The sequence below is a fragment of the Pollachius pollachius genome (assembly GCF_949987615.1).
Source record: "Pollachius pollachius genome assembly, chromosome: 6".
NCBI classification, from domain to species: Eukaryota; Metazoa; Chordata; class Actinopteri; order Gadiformes; family Gadidae; genus Pollachius; species Pollachius pollachius.
In genome coordinates, this window is record NC_136939.1 from 14,760,604 (window position 1) to 14,778,909 (window position 18,306).

Consider the following 18,306-nt stretch of genomic DNA (forward strand, 5'->3'; position numbering starts at 1 on the left):
TCCATATTTGGCGATAAACAGATGAGCTGTGTGCATTGTGTCCAATAATTATTGGACATGTCGTTCTCACATACTGGGGGGCATCCTGGTGTTTTTGGTTTGAACAGTGTTTTTCGCTGTCCAGGTTATTATTAAGTAACTACATCCCATCCTGTGACATCACTTCCTCCTAGACAGAATGCTCAGTACTTCTGATACCCGTTCTGTATCCCTTCTCCCTTCAGCTGGTTGTTGCCTGCAACACTGCATTGTATCTGGTGTGTATCATGTGTCTGGCTGTACCTACGCGGGGTCAATGAGAAGGCCCGCAGTGATATCTGCTAGCTAGCCATAGCCCTTTCCAACTGTTAAAGATTAGCCTACAAAGGTTCATCAGCGCATTACGAGGTATCAACCTGTATATCCACGACACCGATACCAGCGGTTCCCATCTCTCTGAATAATAAGACTAATTATGTCTAAAATAGCGCAGGTTCCATTCAGTCATTTAACTCAATGACAAAGAACCCAATTGGTTGGCTCCGGAAACGTTTCAACGATGGTAAACCCGTTTCCCTGGCCACAAGTTCCACAAGTAGACCCCCCGTGCGTCCCCCGTCCTCCCTCCCTTGACTACGCACTGCTGGGGATGAGGCCAAGCTCGGGCGAGTTCTCATCAAAAGACTGAAACCTTGGGAAATGGAAACTCGCTGAGCGGGGTTCAGGGTGGAGGGCATGAAGCGGGCGGTCTGGCGTAGAGCGGGCGTCGACCTCCCTAGAAGTCGCCGTCGTCGTCGTCTTCTTCTTCTTCGCGGCTCTCCGCCTCCAAGCCGTTGTGGAGGAAGGCCTCCTTCTCCGGGGACATGGCCTGGCCGTGGAGCTCGTGGGATGGCTTGAAGCCCCGCATCTCTGTGTCGGGCGACGGGCGTGCCGCCGAGCCCTCCAGGCTGTGGTGGATGCCGTAGCCGAAGTAGATGGCAAACCCTGCAGGAGACACGCAGTGTGGGTCAGCGGCCGAGTGAGGCCCGTAGGGAGGCTACCTGCTGAGGAACCACCTGGCCGTGTCAGTCCCAGGGGTGCTACCTGCTGAGGAACCACCTGGCCGTGTCAGTCCCAGGGGTGCTACCTGCTGAGGAACCACCTGGCCGTGTCAGACCCAGGGGTGCTACCTGCTGAGGAACCACCTGGCCGTGTCAGTCCCAGGGGTGCTACCTGCGGAGGTACCCCCTGGCCGTGTCAGACCCAGGGGTGCTACCTGCTGAGGAACCACCTGGCCGTGTCAGTCCCAGGGGTGCTACCTGCTGAGGAACCACCTGGCCGTGTCAGACCCAGGGGTGCTACCTGCTGAGGAACCACCTGGCCGTGTCAGTCCCAGGGGTGCTACCTGCGGAGGTACCCCCTGGCCGTGTCAGACCCAGGGGTGCTACCTGCTGAGGAACCACCTGGCCGTGTCAGACCCAGGGGTGCTACCTGCGGAGGTACCCCCTGGCCGTGTCAGACCCAGGGGTGCTACCTGCGGAGGAACGACCTGGCCGTGTCAGTCCCAGGGGTGCTACCTGCGGAGGTACCCCCTGGCCACGGGCCCACCAAGAGTTTGTGTGGTTTCATTTAATGAGGAGCTTTGCTGCCTATGTCAAGCCATCTGAACAGCTTTCATGGGTGAAGCATGCTGTATAAATAGATTTTTAATTAACAATATGTCGTCGGTACCATGTTAAAAAAGTGAGATTATGAATTTTTCTCTAGGACTATTGGTCTTACGCGAAGCAGTTCCCTTTTCAGTCCACAAAAAACAAACAAATGATCAAACGACAAGGAAAGGAATACAGCATGTCATTCAAACAAAGTCTGACCAATTTCTCCTGTTGTTGTATGCATGTGCGTTTCTATTGCCTACCAAGAGCCATCCACACTGCAAAGCGGATCCAGGTGCCTCTGTCCAGCTGCATCATCAGGTAGACGTTGATGAACATGCTGATGACTGGGATGAAGGGCAGCATAGGGACCTGCACAGCCAATCACAGAGGCCAATCCTCAGGGGGCAGGCTTAACCATTGCATTTAAAACAAACTCAACATGTTATAGTTTTTCTGGGCAATGACTTTTGAAAGAGAAGCCAATTGAATGTCACAATCCAAGGAGCTTTCCTAGTGCTTGTGATGTGAAAGGTGTGTGTTTCCCTCTAGTTTAAAATATTTATACTAAATCTGTGTTGAGGTTCTGCAACAGAATGAGTCCACTATGCATTAGTTCAGCTTTACTAAAACTGAGCAAACACCCAACAAACAACGATATCTAGCATGTCTTAAGGTTGTATTATACAGTACTTCTGCATGATATTTGTGACCGTTGTAGCCCAGACGCCGCTACTGTAGCTTATGCTCAAAATGTATAAAACATGCAGCTATGTGCCTGTGCAAATTGCAGCTATTTTTTTCTTGAAAGTGATTTATCTTTCAAGTTTGACGTGACATGACATCATCCTCACATTATTAAAGATATATTCATAGAAAGGTAACAACACCCAAAAGAGAAATATAAACATCAATAAAGTTTTCCGTATTGAAACAACCCCACCCCCCCAAGACCTTAAAGGAGAGCTTGGTCTTGCTCTGAGGCTGTCTCCCGACGATGAAGGTGAGGAAGCAACACGCTGCGAAGATGACAGCGAGGATTAAGAGGTTCAGCGCCGCCATCCCCCCATTCACTGCCAGGATGCTGAACAGCAGGATCAGCAAGCCTGGAGACAGGGAGGTCAGCCGTTCACGTTTAGGATTCATAGTCAAAACATCCAAAGAGTTCAACTTGGAATCCTTGCAGTGTCACAATTTGTTAATTTTTAAACTTATCGTCATATATTCATCCATTCATTTGGTTTTGCTTTTAGCTCTGTATATGCCATATCCAATGTCTATAACTGGGCACGCTGTTAATAGTTAATTATGATGATTCCGAAAAAATGGACAATCAATATTTTCTAAATTAAATCTTTGTCAAAAGCATATAGTTTTTTTATGGGAGCTAAAATCAATGTTGCCGTTACTGGTAATCGTCACTGAACCACCAAAAAACAGAAAAAGTATTAGTTGCACAGCCACGTAAAGGGAAGGCAGGCAGGAAAGTCTAGGGGTAAGCTGACAGGTCCTAGGTTCAAACCCCTATGTCCGCTGTTGGCATCCTTGAGCAAGTTGCATACCTGCTTGTACCTTCTCAATAATAACATGAATCTGAGATAATACTGGCTTTGGATACGAGGGCCTGCGAGGACCAAATAGATACAGAAAAAACGAACAAATAAATAAGTAATGTTGCACGACCAAGTTCTTGATCTAGATCTGAGTGCACAGGTTTGGATCTGTAGACCGTGACACCATACACCAGTGGGGGGGTCCCCACGAATAATCCCTTCCCAACCTTGTCTACCTACCCAGGACACTGACAGCGATGTTGACAATGAAGCCTGAAAGGGTGGAAGGTTCCGTGTTCTGCGGTGACATCATGTTCCTGAAGCTGAAGCGCTCCTCCAGGCCTTCCAGCATGTCCATGCTGGGCACGCTGATGCCGTCGCTAAGGTCCGCCTCCTCCTGGAGCTCCGCCATTTGATAGGACAGCCCGGGCTGCTTCGGCTGGTACCTGCCACAGAGAAGCCCACGGCAAGCTGAATACCATCTCGCATCAAGGATACAGTACAGTGGGACGTGTATCAACATCAATACTGCTATGCAGCCAGTGAATAAAAATATATTATACTAGGCACACCCCCCGTGTATATAACCTGTGTATTATGAGTCTGAGGGTCCCGTGTGGAAACACACTATCCAAAGTCTACCTGTATGCATCCTTGAGACGGAGGCCCCAGACTCCTATCTGCTCTTCATTGATTCATTCATCTAAATAAGTTCATTGTAATGTACTTTGTAATGTATTTTGGATAGTGCTGTCAGTTGAACACGTTATTAACGGCGTTAACGCAAACCAATTTTAACGGCGATTAACGCTTGGCAAACGTTGTAGTTTTTTCACCTCAACCTCAATTCTCAACACTCTCTGGTCTAACTTAAAGGCTAGCAGCACGAAATCAAGGGATATTTAGAATATAATTTTTTTTTGCTATTAATCGCGAGTCAACTATGACATTAATGCGATTAATCGCAATTAAATATTTTAAATGCTTGACAGCACTAATTTTGGAAAAAAGCATTGGCTGCATAAGAATGAGTTATAGAAGAGCATACCACGTTTGATCTTAACAAACCTTATCTCTATAATGAAGTCATAATATAAGCCACTAAAAAAAAGCAGGGATATAGGCGGAATGAGGCCAAAGGGATCTTGACTCGGTTATGGGTGTGGACTCTTCTCATGGCCGATTCTCCCAGTGTGTGTGGGTGTGTGGGTCTACAGTACATGGGTCTGACCTGAGCACCAGGACACAGGCTGCCACTAGGGTGTAGGCCAGCAGGGTCCCTATGGACATCAGGTCCACCAGGTCCTTCAGGTCAAACAGAAAGGCCATGACCGCTGTAAAGAGAGCAGAAAAAAGCAGGCGTCAGAGAAGAGGTAGCATTCCTTAAGACTTATGCTGAGCAGATGGTTATGATATTTAAAAAACAATTAACTTTTTATGAGCAATCTCTCTCCTTAACTCCTCCCTCATCAACAACTCCTCATCTCTCCTTCCTCCTCTCATTTCGCCCTTTCCTCTCCCCCCCACATCTTCCTCTCTCCTTCAACTCCCCTTTCTCCCTCCTAATCTCTTACTCATCTCCCCCACTCTCAACTTTACTCTCCATCCCTCTCCCCCTCCTTATCGAATCTCTCCCCATCTCTCTCTTCAACCCGCTATCCCCCTCCTCATCTAATCTCTCTCCCTCCTATCTCTCTCCCCCTCCTCATCTTATCTCTCCCATATACCCCCACTCCGACCCACACCCCTCTCCTCCTCCTTCTCCCGTCTCACCCGACATGACCCCGGCGGCCATGGTGGAGCTGACGGGGGACTTCCGCTCGCTGACGTGTGCCAGGAAGGAGAAGAGCAGGCCGTCACGGGCCATGGCGTAGATGACTCGCGGCAGGGGGAACATGGCCCCCAGCAGGCTGGGTCAGGGGAGAGAGGGAGCAGGAGAAAGGGAGGCCAACCGTCAACAAATTGGACAGAGAATGGGTCAAGACGAGGCAGGAGGGAAAGCAAGAGGATGTGAGGGCGAAGCAAGAGGAAACGTATAAACCGAAAGAAGAAGGCAAAACTAATTGGGTGAGAGGGTTAAAGAGAGTGGAGTACCGGCCGGGTGGGTTATACCAGAGGGAGTACACGCAGTGGTTAGTGTGGACGTGTGGAGTTCCAGAAACAGTCATCTTGGATCCAATCCACTCGAAACCACGAGGGAACCTTCTATTTATTTTTTCAAGCCACTTGACAACAACTACTATTACAACTATGGATGCGTGAAAACCACACAGAAGCAGGAATAGGAAGGGCTTCCTTCTTTTTTCCGGTTGAGTCTGTGGTAAGCAAGCGGTTTAGCATCTCACCTGTCGCCACGTCAAAAGGTGAGGGTTGCGGTTAGCCATGTTTGGTCGCAGAGTAAATCCCAGCCACCGAATCCAAGAGAAGCCCTTTGCTGGCTTACCAGAAGGCACCAGGGAGAGAGAAAACACCCCCCAACAGGAGTAGGGCGACACGAGAACTTTATAGCACACACACACACACACACACACACACACACACACACACACACACACACACACACACACACACACACACACACACACACACACACACACACACACACACACACACACACACACCTGACTTAACCTTAGCCCAGGGGTGTACACAAACAATACCAGTAGCATGCAGACGGCTTTAGAAACACCCCACGTGCAGCAGCAGAATACAGCGGCCGTGTTGAGCTTTAAAAGGCCTCCATGACGTAGTTTGTGTTAGTATACAACCACGGCTTAAATGGACATAAACGGATACATGCAGTGCAAGGGCAGTCCGATAACAGTGACAAGAGCAGGGTCGGATATCAAATAAATGAGGGTTGGATATCGGATGAATATATCCACACACAACTTTATAACACACACACACACACAGCCCTCTTAAGTTATATTAGGGCTCAGATAATGCAGGTCTTTCCCTCGTACTGAGGTGTGTGTGTGTGTGTGTGTGTGTGTGTGTGTGTGTGTGTGTGTGTGTGTGTGTGTGTGTGTGTGTGTGTGTGTGTGTGTGTGTGTGTGTGTGTGTGTGTGTGTGTGTGTGTGTGTGTGTGTGTGTGTGTGTTACCTGGTGGACAGAGCACACAGGGAGCCCACGGCCACCGAGTAGGTGGCGCCCTCCCAGCCCACGTACTTGAAGGCGGCGGGCAGCGGGCTGTTGCTGTCCAGCAGGTAGTAGGGCATCATCAGGGTGAGCGCCGCGGACACGCCGAAGTACGCCACGAAGCAGATGAGCAGAGAGGACACGATGCCGATGGGGATGGCCCTCTGGGGGTTCTTCACCTCCTCGCCTGCAGGGGGAGAAGGAGGGTAGGGAGATTAGAGTATGGTAGTGGAGAGGTGAGGGAAGATAGGGGCGGGACGAGAGGGTGATGGGAGGGTTGGTGTGAGAGAGGTGAGGGGAAAAGAGAGAAAGGGGTGAGAGAGGAAGAGAGAGACAGAGAAAGAGACAGAGATACGGAGAGGATTGGAGTCGTTATAATGGGCGAGTGATCGTATAAATACAAAAACGCAGACTGACTGAAGTACAGAGAAGAAAGGAGGCAGCCTCACGGCTCATGTATCTGGCTGGATCCAGGTCAGCTATACAGGCTGTTGAAAAACTGTTTAAACCTTGATCACTGTACTGATCATCATCTAGGTTCCAGCAGTCCTATTATTATTGCAGATCTTTTGGGGGGGGGGGGGGGGGGGGGAAGATAGCACAGAGCATGGGCTCGAAACCCAGAACATGAAAAGACAGAGTTGCACCGTGTTCCCTGTTTTGTGACAGAGATTTCCACCAAAGAGAAATTCGCATTAAGTTTTTCTACAGTTGCAGAATTTCTGGTCTAAATGGTGTTGATTTGAAGCCTTTACAGAATTTCCTCTACCAGGTGACTTCTGCTGGTGGGGTCTGTGTTGGCCTATTATGCAATGACATATCCCTGCATCCAGCATCCTGATTGCACTAAGCCAATATGAAACAATAGACAATGCAATTGGTTTCCCACAAAATTATTGACAGTCTTCAATTTACAACTAAAGTCTGATCTGGGAGATCATCATCAATATCATCACCATGCCGAGCAGAAGAAAAGCTGGGCAAGGTGTTGCATCCGTAGACAACAATGCTAGACAACAATGCTAGACTTTTAGTCAAGCTTGAGACCATTCTGCTGCACCCAGAGGAGGCCGAGAGTGTAACCAATACGACGCTCACAAGGTTCCAAACGGTACACAATGTTCCCGCCGCGCGGCGCGCAGAACAGAACAGCCTGGGACGGATTCCAGGACAACGTTCAGCGCTGTATGTTGCCACTCCCGGCTCCACATGGATTATCGCTTCGTTGGTGCAGAGAGAGGCTGAAGGGGACGATTCTTCAGCAGCACGCCGTCTGGCCACCGCGGGGCTCCACAACAGCCTTGTTGGGTCGCGATCAGTGACCGTGCTGTCACCAATGACCCGTCACAAGTAAAGGGATTATATATCCGAGTGTGTGTGTGTGTGTGTGTGTGTGTGTGTGTGTGTGTGTGTGTGTGTGTGTGTGTGTGTGTGTGTGTGTGTGTGTGTGTGTGTGTGTGTGTGTGTGTGTGTCAACCCTATTGATATATATTGTATCCTGCACAGCATTATTCTATGTAACACAACCATGACATGTTTATGTTTGGATAACACACATGCTTGACTCCAGAAGTGGAAAAAGGGCAGCAGCGCTGTACAACGGAGCTCCAATCAAAGCCAAGGAAACGGAGGGGCGGACAGAGGAGACCAGCAGACCCAAACAGTGAATGGTTAGCCCCTCCCCTCAACTCTTCCTGAAAGGCCTGAAGGTCAGAACATACAAAACACACATGAAGGATGCAATCACGGACCCGTGCCATTACGCACAGGAAGGGCTAGTGCGAGGTCAGCTCAGCATTGTGTGGAAGATCTCTTGCATCATCATCATCATCGTCGTCGTCCTTTGGCCTCTGACAGACTTTGCCTTGCTGGAAATCCTCTCTGAGAATCTCAGGGCAGATAGCCCACAAATGTGGTGGCCTGGACTGCAGACCTCACTGCGCTGTACCCATTTCTCTTCCCTCTCTACACCCCTGACTTTTACTTCTCCTTTGGAACTTCTGCCAGCTGATGAAGACCAGCCCTGACGAGGTCAGAGGTCACCTGCTGCCTCACAGGGGACTTCATTATGGAGGACTTGGACGTCGGCGGTTCACACGAGCCCACGGAGAAGAGGGTAGATGGGGCTAGTTTTACTCAGAGCTAGTTGTTTTGATCCACAGTGTACACAGTGTGTTTACCTGGAGACATGAACCCCTATCTTAGTGACAGAGTGAGGGCTTTGTCTACGGGGCCACCAAAGAAAAGAAGGGGTCCCCCAAAAATGCAGTTATATTTGCAATAATAATTCTACTTCAGTAAGCCCTTTAGTTCACCCCTTACTTGTAAACAGTAAAAGTTAAAGCTCAATAAAAATCATCAAAGTGTCCAAATGAAATATTACAAAACACAAAATGACATTAAGTACCATCATTATCGATTATAAGGAGTATAAAATATGAAACAGATTGCAGTTTCTCTTACAGACCTGTGGTGGCGATGCAGTCAAACCCCACGAAGGCGTAGAAACACGTGGCGGCACCAGACAGCACGCCGGTGATCCCAAACGGCATGAAGCCCCCCTCTCCCAGGGTCTCAACGGACACCCGCGACTCCGTTAGACTAGGAGGAAACACAAACACAATAGACCCCTGAAACATCCATCCCGTTTTCACGCCCAATAAAAAGATTCATCCTGTTCCCACCGACCAATAGAAAAATCCATCCTGTTCCCACGACCAATAAAAGCATTTATCTTGTTCTGATCGACCAATAGAAGCATTTATCTTGTTCTGATCGACCAATATAAAAATCCATTCTGTCCTTAGCGACCAATATAAACATCCATCCTATCCTTATCGACCAATATAAACACCCATCCTGTCCTTATCGACCAATATAAACATCCATCCTGTCCTTATCGACCAATAGACACATCCATCATGTTCCCACCGACCAACAGACACATCTATCCTGTTCTTATCGAACAATAGAAACATCCATCTGTTCCCACCAACCAATAGAAACATGTATCCTGCTCTTATTGACCAATAGAAACATGTATCCTGTTCCCACAGACCAATAGAAACATGTATCCTGTTCTTATCTACCAATATGAACATTTATTCTGTTCTTATCTACAAATATGAACATTTATCCTGTTCTTATCGACCAATAGAAAAATCTATCCTGTTCATAGCGAATGCAGAAAAAGTGCATCACAACCAAATGACACAACAGCCAAACTGAAAATGAGAAGTTAAAAGTGATACGTTTATGTTGAGCTCCATGTAGGCATACGTAACCAACCCCACAACCCAACCACAAATAGAAGAAAAAAAAATAGAAAAAAAAAGAAAGATAAGAGAAATAATAACTGTTGATCGATGAGTTATCTTCTGCTAAGTACTGCTGCTGCCCCATATCCAACCCTGAAGGATAGATACGTATCCCCCTTCAATCTGTCCTGCACTACTCGTCCCATCCTTGCATGTCATTTCACATCCTAGCAAAGAACCAAAGAGGAACAGTGTTCAGACGAAGGGATGAGAGTGTGTGAGTGTGTGCTTACTTCAAACTGGAGGCATTTGCGTTGCTGATGTTGAGAACCTGTTGGGGGTCTATCTGCCAGTTCTTGAGTGTTCCCTTCACCAGGCCAGACACCACCATAAACAACAGCACCAGGATGTTGATGCACGTGAACACCTTGTTGACCATGGCGGACTCCTTCACTCCGAACGCCAGCAGACCTGGGACAACATAAAGACAGATTTAAGAGGAAGAGAGGGATACAGAAAGAAAGATACATAGATAAAAAATATATGACAGATACAAAAAGAAACAATGAAAGAAAGGGTGAGATCTAAATTTAGTTTAAACTATGGAAGGAAAGAAAGAAAGAGCAAAATTTAGATGAAGAAAGAATGTGATAGACAGCTATACATGAGCTTAAGAAGGTATGAGAAAGAAAGTGATCAATAAAGAGATAAAGGAAGACTGAGATAAAGGAAGAAAGATAAAGAAAGGTTGAGCTAAAGAAAGACAGAGATAAAGAAAGTGAGATAGAGAGAAAGAAAGAGATAAAGAAAGAAAGATAGATAAATAATTAGATAAAGAAAGATTGAAAAAGTTGAAGAAATTAAAAACCCTAGCTCCACAGATCTTGTCACACTAGTTTGTGACGTTTCCTACCGCTCAAGGTAATGATGATGAGGACAGCGAACATGTCAGGGTATTCTGCCAGGATCCCAGGGGCCTGTATGGACATGTACTGCCTGCAGAAACGCTGTATGTGGCCCCCAATCAGCTCATCAAACGTTGCGCTCCACGCACGAGCAACGCTGGATGTACCTGACAGAGAGACAGAGAGAGTGAGCAAAAGACACACACCCGCATAGACAGATAAAGAGAACCACACACACATAGACAGAGACAACGAGTAAGTGACAGAGAACGATACAGAGATACATACAGAGAGAGTGAGCAAAAGACATACAGATATATAGATACAGAGACACACACATGTATAGGCAGAGAGACACAGAGAGAGACAGAAGGAAGGACAGAGACATAGAGAGAGAACAGAGAAACCATGCTGGGGATTTTTGGCCAAATAGAGAATCATCAACGAAATGTTATGAAATCATCAAGGACTTCATCAAATGCATACATTTTGGGTGATTTTGTTATATTCTATTGAGAATGTTTGTACCGATGATGTAGGAGAGTATGAGGTTCCACCCGGTGATGAAGGCCCATAGCTCCCCCACCGTCACGTAGGAGTAGAGATAGGCCGAACCAGTCTTTGGAACCCGGGCTCCGAACTCAGCGTAGCATAAGCCAGCCAGCACGGAGGCTAACGCCGCTATTAGGAAGCACAGCACGATAGCAGGACCTGCAAAACAACGCATCCCCTCGTTAGAAACTTGAGAACTAATACAAGATATTATTTGTATAAATAATACATTTGAATGAATAAATAAATGAATAACTAATAATGAGACTGGCTTAGTTTAGTCGTTTGTTGGCGATTTCAATGAGGGCTGCACCAATTTATCGGCTGCAAATCGTACAAAATTGGTGTGCGCTGTAACCATGGGGGATAACACATCCCCCTTCCTTCCCAGAACACTTTCTTGTTGCAGAGTCTTCACATTTGAGCTCAAAAGGGGTTCACTTAAACTTTAAAAAGGTAGATTCATAATTATGTACACTACCGTTCAACTGTTTGGGGTCACCCAGACAATTTCATGTTTTCCATGAAAACTATTTTATTCAGCAGTTTTCAGCTGTGAAAAACATAATTGCACAAGGATTTTCTAATCATCGATAAGCCTTTTAACACGATTGGCTAAACAATGTAGCATTAGAACACAGGAGTGATGGTTGCTGGAAATAGGCCTCTTTACACCTATTCCATAAAAAATATGCAGTTTCCAGCTAGAATCGTCATTAACAATGTCTAGACTGTATTTCTGATTAATTTAATGTTATCTTCATTGAAAAAAACTGTGCTTTTCTGTAAGTGTATAATTAAATTTAATTAATTTAATCTAAGCAGAAAGTGGTGGCTTGACCTCATGCATGTCTAATTACAACCATCAATCTGTAGGCAGCCTTGAACAAGACGCCTTACCCCTCACACCTATCCTTTAACCAGATGAATCTGAAATCAGGAAAAAAATCCCTTGGAATAAAAGCATAAAAAAAAACAATAATCTGAAAATAGGACAAAATAGAGGGTTGTCCACAGCAGCTGTGGTAACAGTGGCGGGATTCATGTTGGTGCGATGCGTTACCTGCGTTGTCGCGGGCAACAGCGCCGGCCAGCACGTAGACACCGGCCCCCAGCGTGCTGCCCACCCCAAGAGCCACTAGGTCCAAAGTGTTCAGGCATCTGGAGAGACGGGACTCCTCAGAGTTGCCGTTGATGGATTTGACGCGCAGCAACTGCTTGCCAAAGCCCATCAGCTTCTGAAGAACCATATTGCTCTTTCAAGCTAGAACTCAGAGGCCAGAGATCAAAACACCCCTGAGAATGGAGAGGAGGACAGGGTATTACTGAGTGGGTATTTCAATTGACTCCTTGATTTTCTTTGCTACACAATAGAAAACAGAGAACTGGTACATGACAACGTTGTTCAGACCGGTCCTCAGTTTACACACCCCCCCAAACCCACTGGCTGGACACCAAACAGCCGACCAATAGGAAAGGGGGGTCTGACCAGGGCGGTAATATTAATATACTGTTGCATAAGAGGCCAGCTGGGGTTGGGAAAGTCACCTCGGCAAACCGAAACATGAAGACACATACATAAAATAAGACAAGCGTCATAAATCAACACACATACTCAAACAATCAATGACGTCATCGCAGTCACTCCTCGTGTGGATAGCATTTGTTCCATTTATGAAGGGCCATTATAACGGTCAATTTATAACGTTTGTTTGAGTTGAGGAGAGTGACAACCTTTCCCTACATTCCAATTTAAATTGACTTATAATATATAATAAAAAGTTAAAATGTAGGTTTACCGCTGGCAACAGCATTTTAATGCTGCTTCTTACTCATCACCCCTGTGGTCACATGATCGAAAGTTCAAATGAAAGTGTAAATCGGTGTGCACAATTATTAAACTGTGCAAAAAGATTGGTAAAGCGTGCAAACGCATTGGTAAAGCGTGCAAAAACATCTGTAAAGCATGCAAATGGATTGGTAAATCGTGCGCACGCATTTTCCAACCACATGCCCTTTCCTTCAGCAAATGGACCTGCCTTGGACCCCGATGACCACTTCTTCCCAGTTAATCCAATTGATCTATATTCAAGGGTAGATTTAATGATGGTGAAGTCGGTGATTAATTAAGCTTTGTATTTAGGACCTTTCAATGATTTTATTTGCGTCGTTATTGCTTTTTCGTTATCGAACTAAGTGGCCAAGCATTCAGAACAACTGGTCATGGTGGTGTCCAAGGCAGGTCCATTTACTGACGGAAAGGGCATGTGGTGTGCAGATCCGTGCACATGGTTAACGAACCCGAGGGCACGCTTCCCCAATCCGCTCGCACGCTTTACCACTCTGTTCCCATGCTTTACTTATTGGTATGCACAGATTTACACTTTATTTGTATCATGTGACCCCAAGGGGGGGCTTCGTACATTGGCCTTGTGGACACTGACACACTAACACACCGACAGTTAAACACCACATGTTTTAAACAACTTTGTAAATTAACATTTATATGTTTGCCTTCCAACACATGAAATAAATCATGTAATTCATGGACAAAATAAGCGTTTTTCATATTTATTTTTCCATGAATGACATGATTTATGTCATGTGCAGGTACGTTTGCCTTTCCCTAGAATGTATATGTTTGCCGTTCCAACACATGACATCAATTATGTAATAAATGCAAAAAAATTAAATGGTAATTCACATTGAACCAAACAAAAATAGTGAAACTTGCCGTTAAATAACTTGATCGTATATCCCGCCAGACATAACACAAGACAGCAGCTAATTGATCAGAAGCAGTTTGGTTAGGTTAACCACACTTATATACAAATACAAAGAGGGAGCATTTCAAAAACTGCTCAATATGTTGATTCCTGTCCCTAGACCCTGGAGTCCAGATGCAGCTGTACTGTTTAAATCACGCACGGCCAGTAGTTTGAAGAAATTTGAACTGAGATGGCCAGGGATCGCTCTTCATCGGACCAAAACATGGAGAAAGAAGAGAAGGGAGAAGGAGGGAATTCAATGGGAGAGGCAGTGCAGCATATCCTTCACATTGAGAAGCATCGTGGTCGAGACGAGCAGTATCAAGAGTAGAGTCCCGGCATCTGTCGTGTTAGTTTGGTCGTTTGGGGGGGGGGGGGTTAACATAACAATGCAAAGCTTTTTGTTGTTGCCACCTTTCCACTGTTGACACTTGCCAGCAGTGAGAATGTTGCAGACCTCAAAATGGCCTCTGGAACAAGACTCTTAAACCTCATGGAAAATACCATGCATGTAAATTTGGATCATCTTGATCATCATCTCGCCAATGGAACCTGTCTGTGGGTCACACGACAGTGTTTGGCAACGGCAGACATAGCAAAACGGAACAGCGACCACACACACACACACACACACACACACACACACACACACACACACACACACACACACACACACACACACACACACACACACACACACACACACACACACACACACACACACACACACACACACACCCTCCCTCTTCTCCGAGTCATCATTCATTACGGAGTCTGTCCTTAAAGGATCTGTTTTATTGAAGTTTTATTGGGAGTAAAGCATAAGTAAATATATTTAGGAATCGTCTTCTGTGGGTTACAAATAATAAGATCCACTTAGATTATACCTATCTGAAGAAGCTCCTGAGTCAGTGTTGTTGTACAGGAAGGAGGGTGCACAGAACCCTAATCATTTCAAATGAAAACACTTGTATTAGAGCTTGCATGATCAAGGATGTATTGAACAGAATTTTATTTTACAAATTGACTCATGAATAGTCCATCATACTCTGGGCCTGTAAGGCAACTAAACCAAAATGAAACTGAGCTAATCAACACAAAAGAATGATGTCAGAGGAGAATTCCTATCACTTGAACACATCAAGAAAAACTGACAGCCGATGTTCTTAAGTGGTCAGCAGAATGCATGCGCAGCGGAGAGGCAGTTTGGGGAAGCCGTAGTAACAGCAAAAATACTTTATTGCAAAGAAGATGAATTGTGCCAGACTTCTTTATATGCACCTTTGGCAACTTACGATTTTGTAATTTGCTCCCCGGATGAGGAATGCACACAAGGTGGGGGACTGCTCTAATGGAATATGTCGCAATCCAGTAGTGCACTGAGTATATAACAAGTTTGTCTGCTGAAAGACTTCTTTGATGTCAGTCGGCCAAAATAAAATTTTGAAGTTTGCTATTTCCAACTAAGGTTTAACAACCTCTGCTGGCCCGTGTAGACTCCCTGGCCCTTCCCCGCAACAAGACAAGCTGCAGCTGTGTGCAAACCCAGGCAAGTTACGCAATACTACACAGAGAGACCACGCAGCCAACGTAGTTCAGCAAACCCAATGACTGCACGCTACATAAATCACAGCAGGGAGTCCACTGGCATCTCTCGCTTCAGAGCCATGAATGGAGTAGCATACACCAGGCATTGTCAACGTGATGACTGGACAAGAGATTGCTTAGCTGACACTATGACATTGCATGGAATAGAACGAAGACAATTGCTCGAAAAACAGTCGAAAGAAGAGCAGAGCCCTTACAAGTTGGTCGGGTTTAGCTTTGAGTTAACTCTTGTTCCTGTTGGTTGGCAAACGGTCCGTCTACACAAGTAACCTTCTGAAACTCAACCTGGCAGCTCACGTGACTTGGCTATTCCAAGCAGAGACCCATATTGCCTCCCTCTCACACGGCACCCTCTTCTTATATACAAACACACAAGCACACGGACATACCTGCACATAGTATAAAGGTGTACATATGCATACCTGTTCAAACACATACTTGCAGGCACATGCACAAACCAGAGGTGCACAGAAGCATACAGATACCTGCACAAGCACACACATGGCACCTCCAAATACCCACACTCTGAGCAGACACACCTGTACACATACTAGCACACAAACAATCCATTTCCACTTTAAATGTGTGCACCTAAATGAGGACTCTTCTACAGAACTTTCATTAGGCGCGCACACACACACACACACACACACACGCACACACACACACACCTTCTGGGACTTCCCTCCTCACTAGATGCAAGGTAACAGAAGTGGAACAATATCATCTATTAGTGTTGCTTTGGCCTAGCTATTGGGCCCAGGAGACCAACATTTTGATTCAATAATGTAGATTCACCTGCTGCCTTATGACCAACGGCCAAAAGGTGAAGCACATTGGGAAAGAGAAACACACTCAAACACCTGCATGGCCAAGTAGAAAAATCTCTGCAAATTCTTTGGATTCCTTTCCTACGGTATTTGACACAAAAGCGGTGAACAAATCGATTGTGTTTAATATGAGATTCAAATCACCCATTGCTCCAGTATATTATGCAAGGGAATGTTTGTACACCGTTGTCTATTGAATGTAACTTTGCAGCAGTAGCATGCACCCTGGGGAACCATTTCAATCTTTGAACTCAACCAACCACACAGCCTCATGAATGAATTAGGACGGCAAGTGACGGTTATTTTTTATTAGATTAACCTAATGATTAGTTTGATTATTTATTTAGCCTATACAATGTCAAATAGAAAATGCCATGAGAATTTACCAGAGGGCAACGTGATGTCTTAAATGTGCTTGCTTTATCTGAAAAGCAGCCGTAAAAACTATGTATTTTATAATGATCCATGAACCAAACATTTGAATTGAACTGCAACATTAAGCAGCGCAACAGCACTATATACCATACAATTCCTTGTAGATGGTACTTTATCATGCCTAAACCAGCCCCCCACTAACCTTAGCCTCTTGCTAGCTGGAAGTGAAGCGCATTTAAGTGGTGGCTCACTTTCAGCAGGCTAAACATAGCCTCAATAGGAATATGAGGTCCTACAGTTCATTCTCAGTACACTGTCATTGCGCCCAGTCAGTCCTATACCAATCATTGAGACTTCCATTTTCTGCAGGGTATTGGCTATCTGGGGAACAGGCAAGATTCCCCTATCTGGGGAATAGGCAAGAGGACTGTGTAATGATATTTCAAACCGCTATGGGTGCATTCGACCGTCCAGATGTAACATTGGGGTTGAATTTGGACACATTTGGATCAATATTTACTGATTTGTGAAAGGCTTGTGACTAGTCATCCTAACCTTCCCATAAAAGCAGACACTGACCTGTATGTGTGTCTGCGTGTATGTGTGTGTACAGAGAATGATCAAATGTCATTCAACAGTCTTTCTATTGCCTACCTGTCTACCTTTTGTCCTCTACTAACTATAAACAAAATGTTTGCATTCATTCTTAGTTTCAGATGTAGGCCTAGTAGTATATGCTATTATATTATGCCTTTCTACTAGTAAGTTGTTTTGAAGTGAAGATAGGTGGTTGCAAAGTGATATGTAAACAAAGTCAAGTTTCAATGAATTTGTTCATCAATACATTTCATTGTTATCATCATTATTGTTATTATACGGTGCCTCGAGAACGCTACAATCGGATTTCTCCACACGGTCCGTCAAGAAGTACTGCCAGTGACACATTTGACTTTAACAGACACATGGTACTAGACTTACATATAGACCCAATTAAACAAAAAAAACATATACACTAGTATGGTTCAGTTGTTATCAATCTAGCAATAGCCTTAGCCAATACAGGCCTGTGTGTTTGAACACATTTTGGATACATTTTCTAGCAGTGCCCGTCTTGCAGAAAGAGTATACGGAAAGCCAAGACGATCGAGCATGTGCCTCGTTGTGCATGTTGGAACTTAGGGGTAACATTATTCATTGCCTGGTAAAGTTGAACTTTTTTATTTTACGCTGCATGATTTACGTACAGCATCGTAATATACATCCACCCGCAGATATTCCGACCTTCTCCAAAACTGGAACATTTGAATCCAGGATATCGCAATGGTATAAATTGCATGGCCAAATGGAGGAGTTGGTAGTGCTGGTAAGTTAAGATATTTACCTTGCAGAGCGTGAGTGAAATGGGGATCTCCGTTGATCGATATCCGTCCTGCAGCTTAATAAAATGACTAGGGTGATTAGCGAGGCCTCTAATGGATTTAAAGTGTGTGAGGAGATTTTACTTTTCTTCGCGATTTGGTGGAGATGGGGGGGTTGGGGGGGGTTCTCACAGCAAGCCTTCAGCTCCGCCCACTTTTTACTACGAAGAGACGCCGAGATCGTTTATTGGCCTGTGGCATATGCCGTTCAGGAACGGCATATGCCGTTCAGGCATTAGGCTACATCAGATCAAACTGTTTTGTAGGCTACTGAAGCTGAGAATGA

The 18,306-nt window shown here is 45.4% G+C and overlaps 1 protein-coding gene across 1 annotated transcript; it reads right to left on the minus strand.

Annotated features, from left to right (window-relative positions):
- Positions 1-734: 734 nt before the first annotated feature.
- On the minus strand, positions 735-18,107 carry slc7a1a (solute carrier family 7 member 1a). The gene is made up of 13 exons (XM_079737822.1): positions 17,984-18,107; positions 12,085-12,317; positions 10,998-11,180; positions 10,478-10,636; positions 9,858-10,035; positions 8,775-8,908; positions 6,272-6,494; positions 4,940-5,076; positions 4,398-4,500; positions 3,407-3,612; positions 2,568-2,719; positions 1,877-1,985; positions 735-963 (listed from the first exon to the last, which is right to left on the minus strand). Exons 2-13 carry the CDS (start codon positions 12,269-12,271, stop codon positions 755-757), a joined length of 1,980 nt encoding a protein of 659 aa, XP_079593948.1. The 5' UTR covers positions 12,272-12,317; positions 17,984-18,107; the 3' UTR covers positions 735-754.
- Positions 18,108-18,306: the final 199 nt, after the last annotated feature.

Bases quoted from the DNA above. Each gene is read 5' to 3' on its own strand.
- slc7a1a (XM_079737822.1), bottom strand. From the start codon at position 12,271: ATGGTTCTTCAGAAGCTGATGGGCTTTGGCAAGCAGTTGCTGCGCGTC. The intron at 6,495-8,774 runs GTCTGTAAGAGA...CTCCCCCTGCAG, and splicing joins TGACTGCATCGCCACCACAG to GCGAGGAGGTGAAGAACCCC. The intron at 5,077-6,271 runs GTAACACACACA...CCCCTGACCCAG, and splicing joins CTGTGTGCTCTGTCCACCAG to CCTGCTGGGGGCCATGTTCC.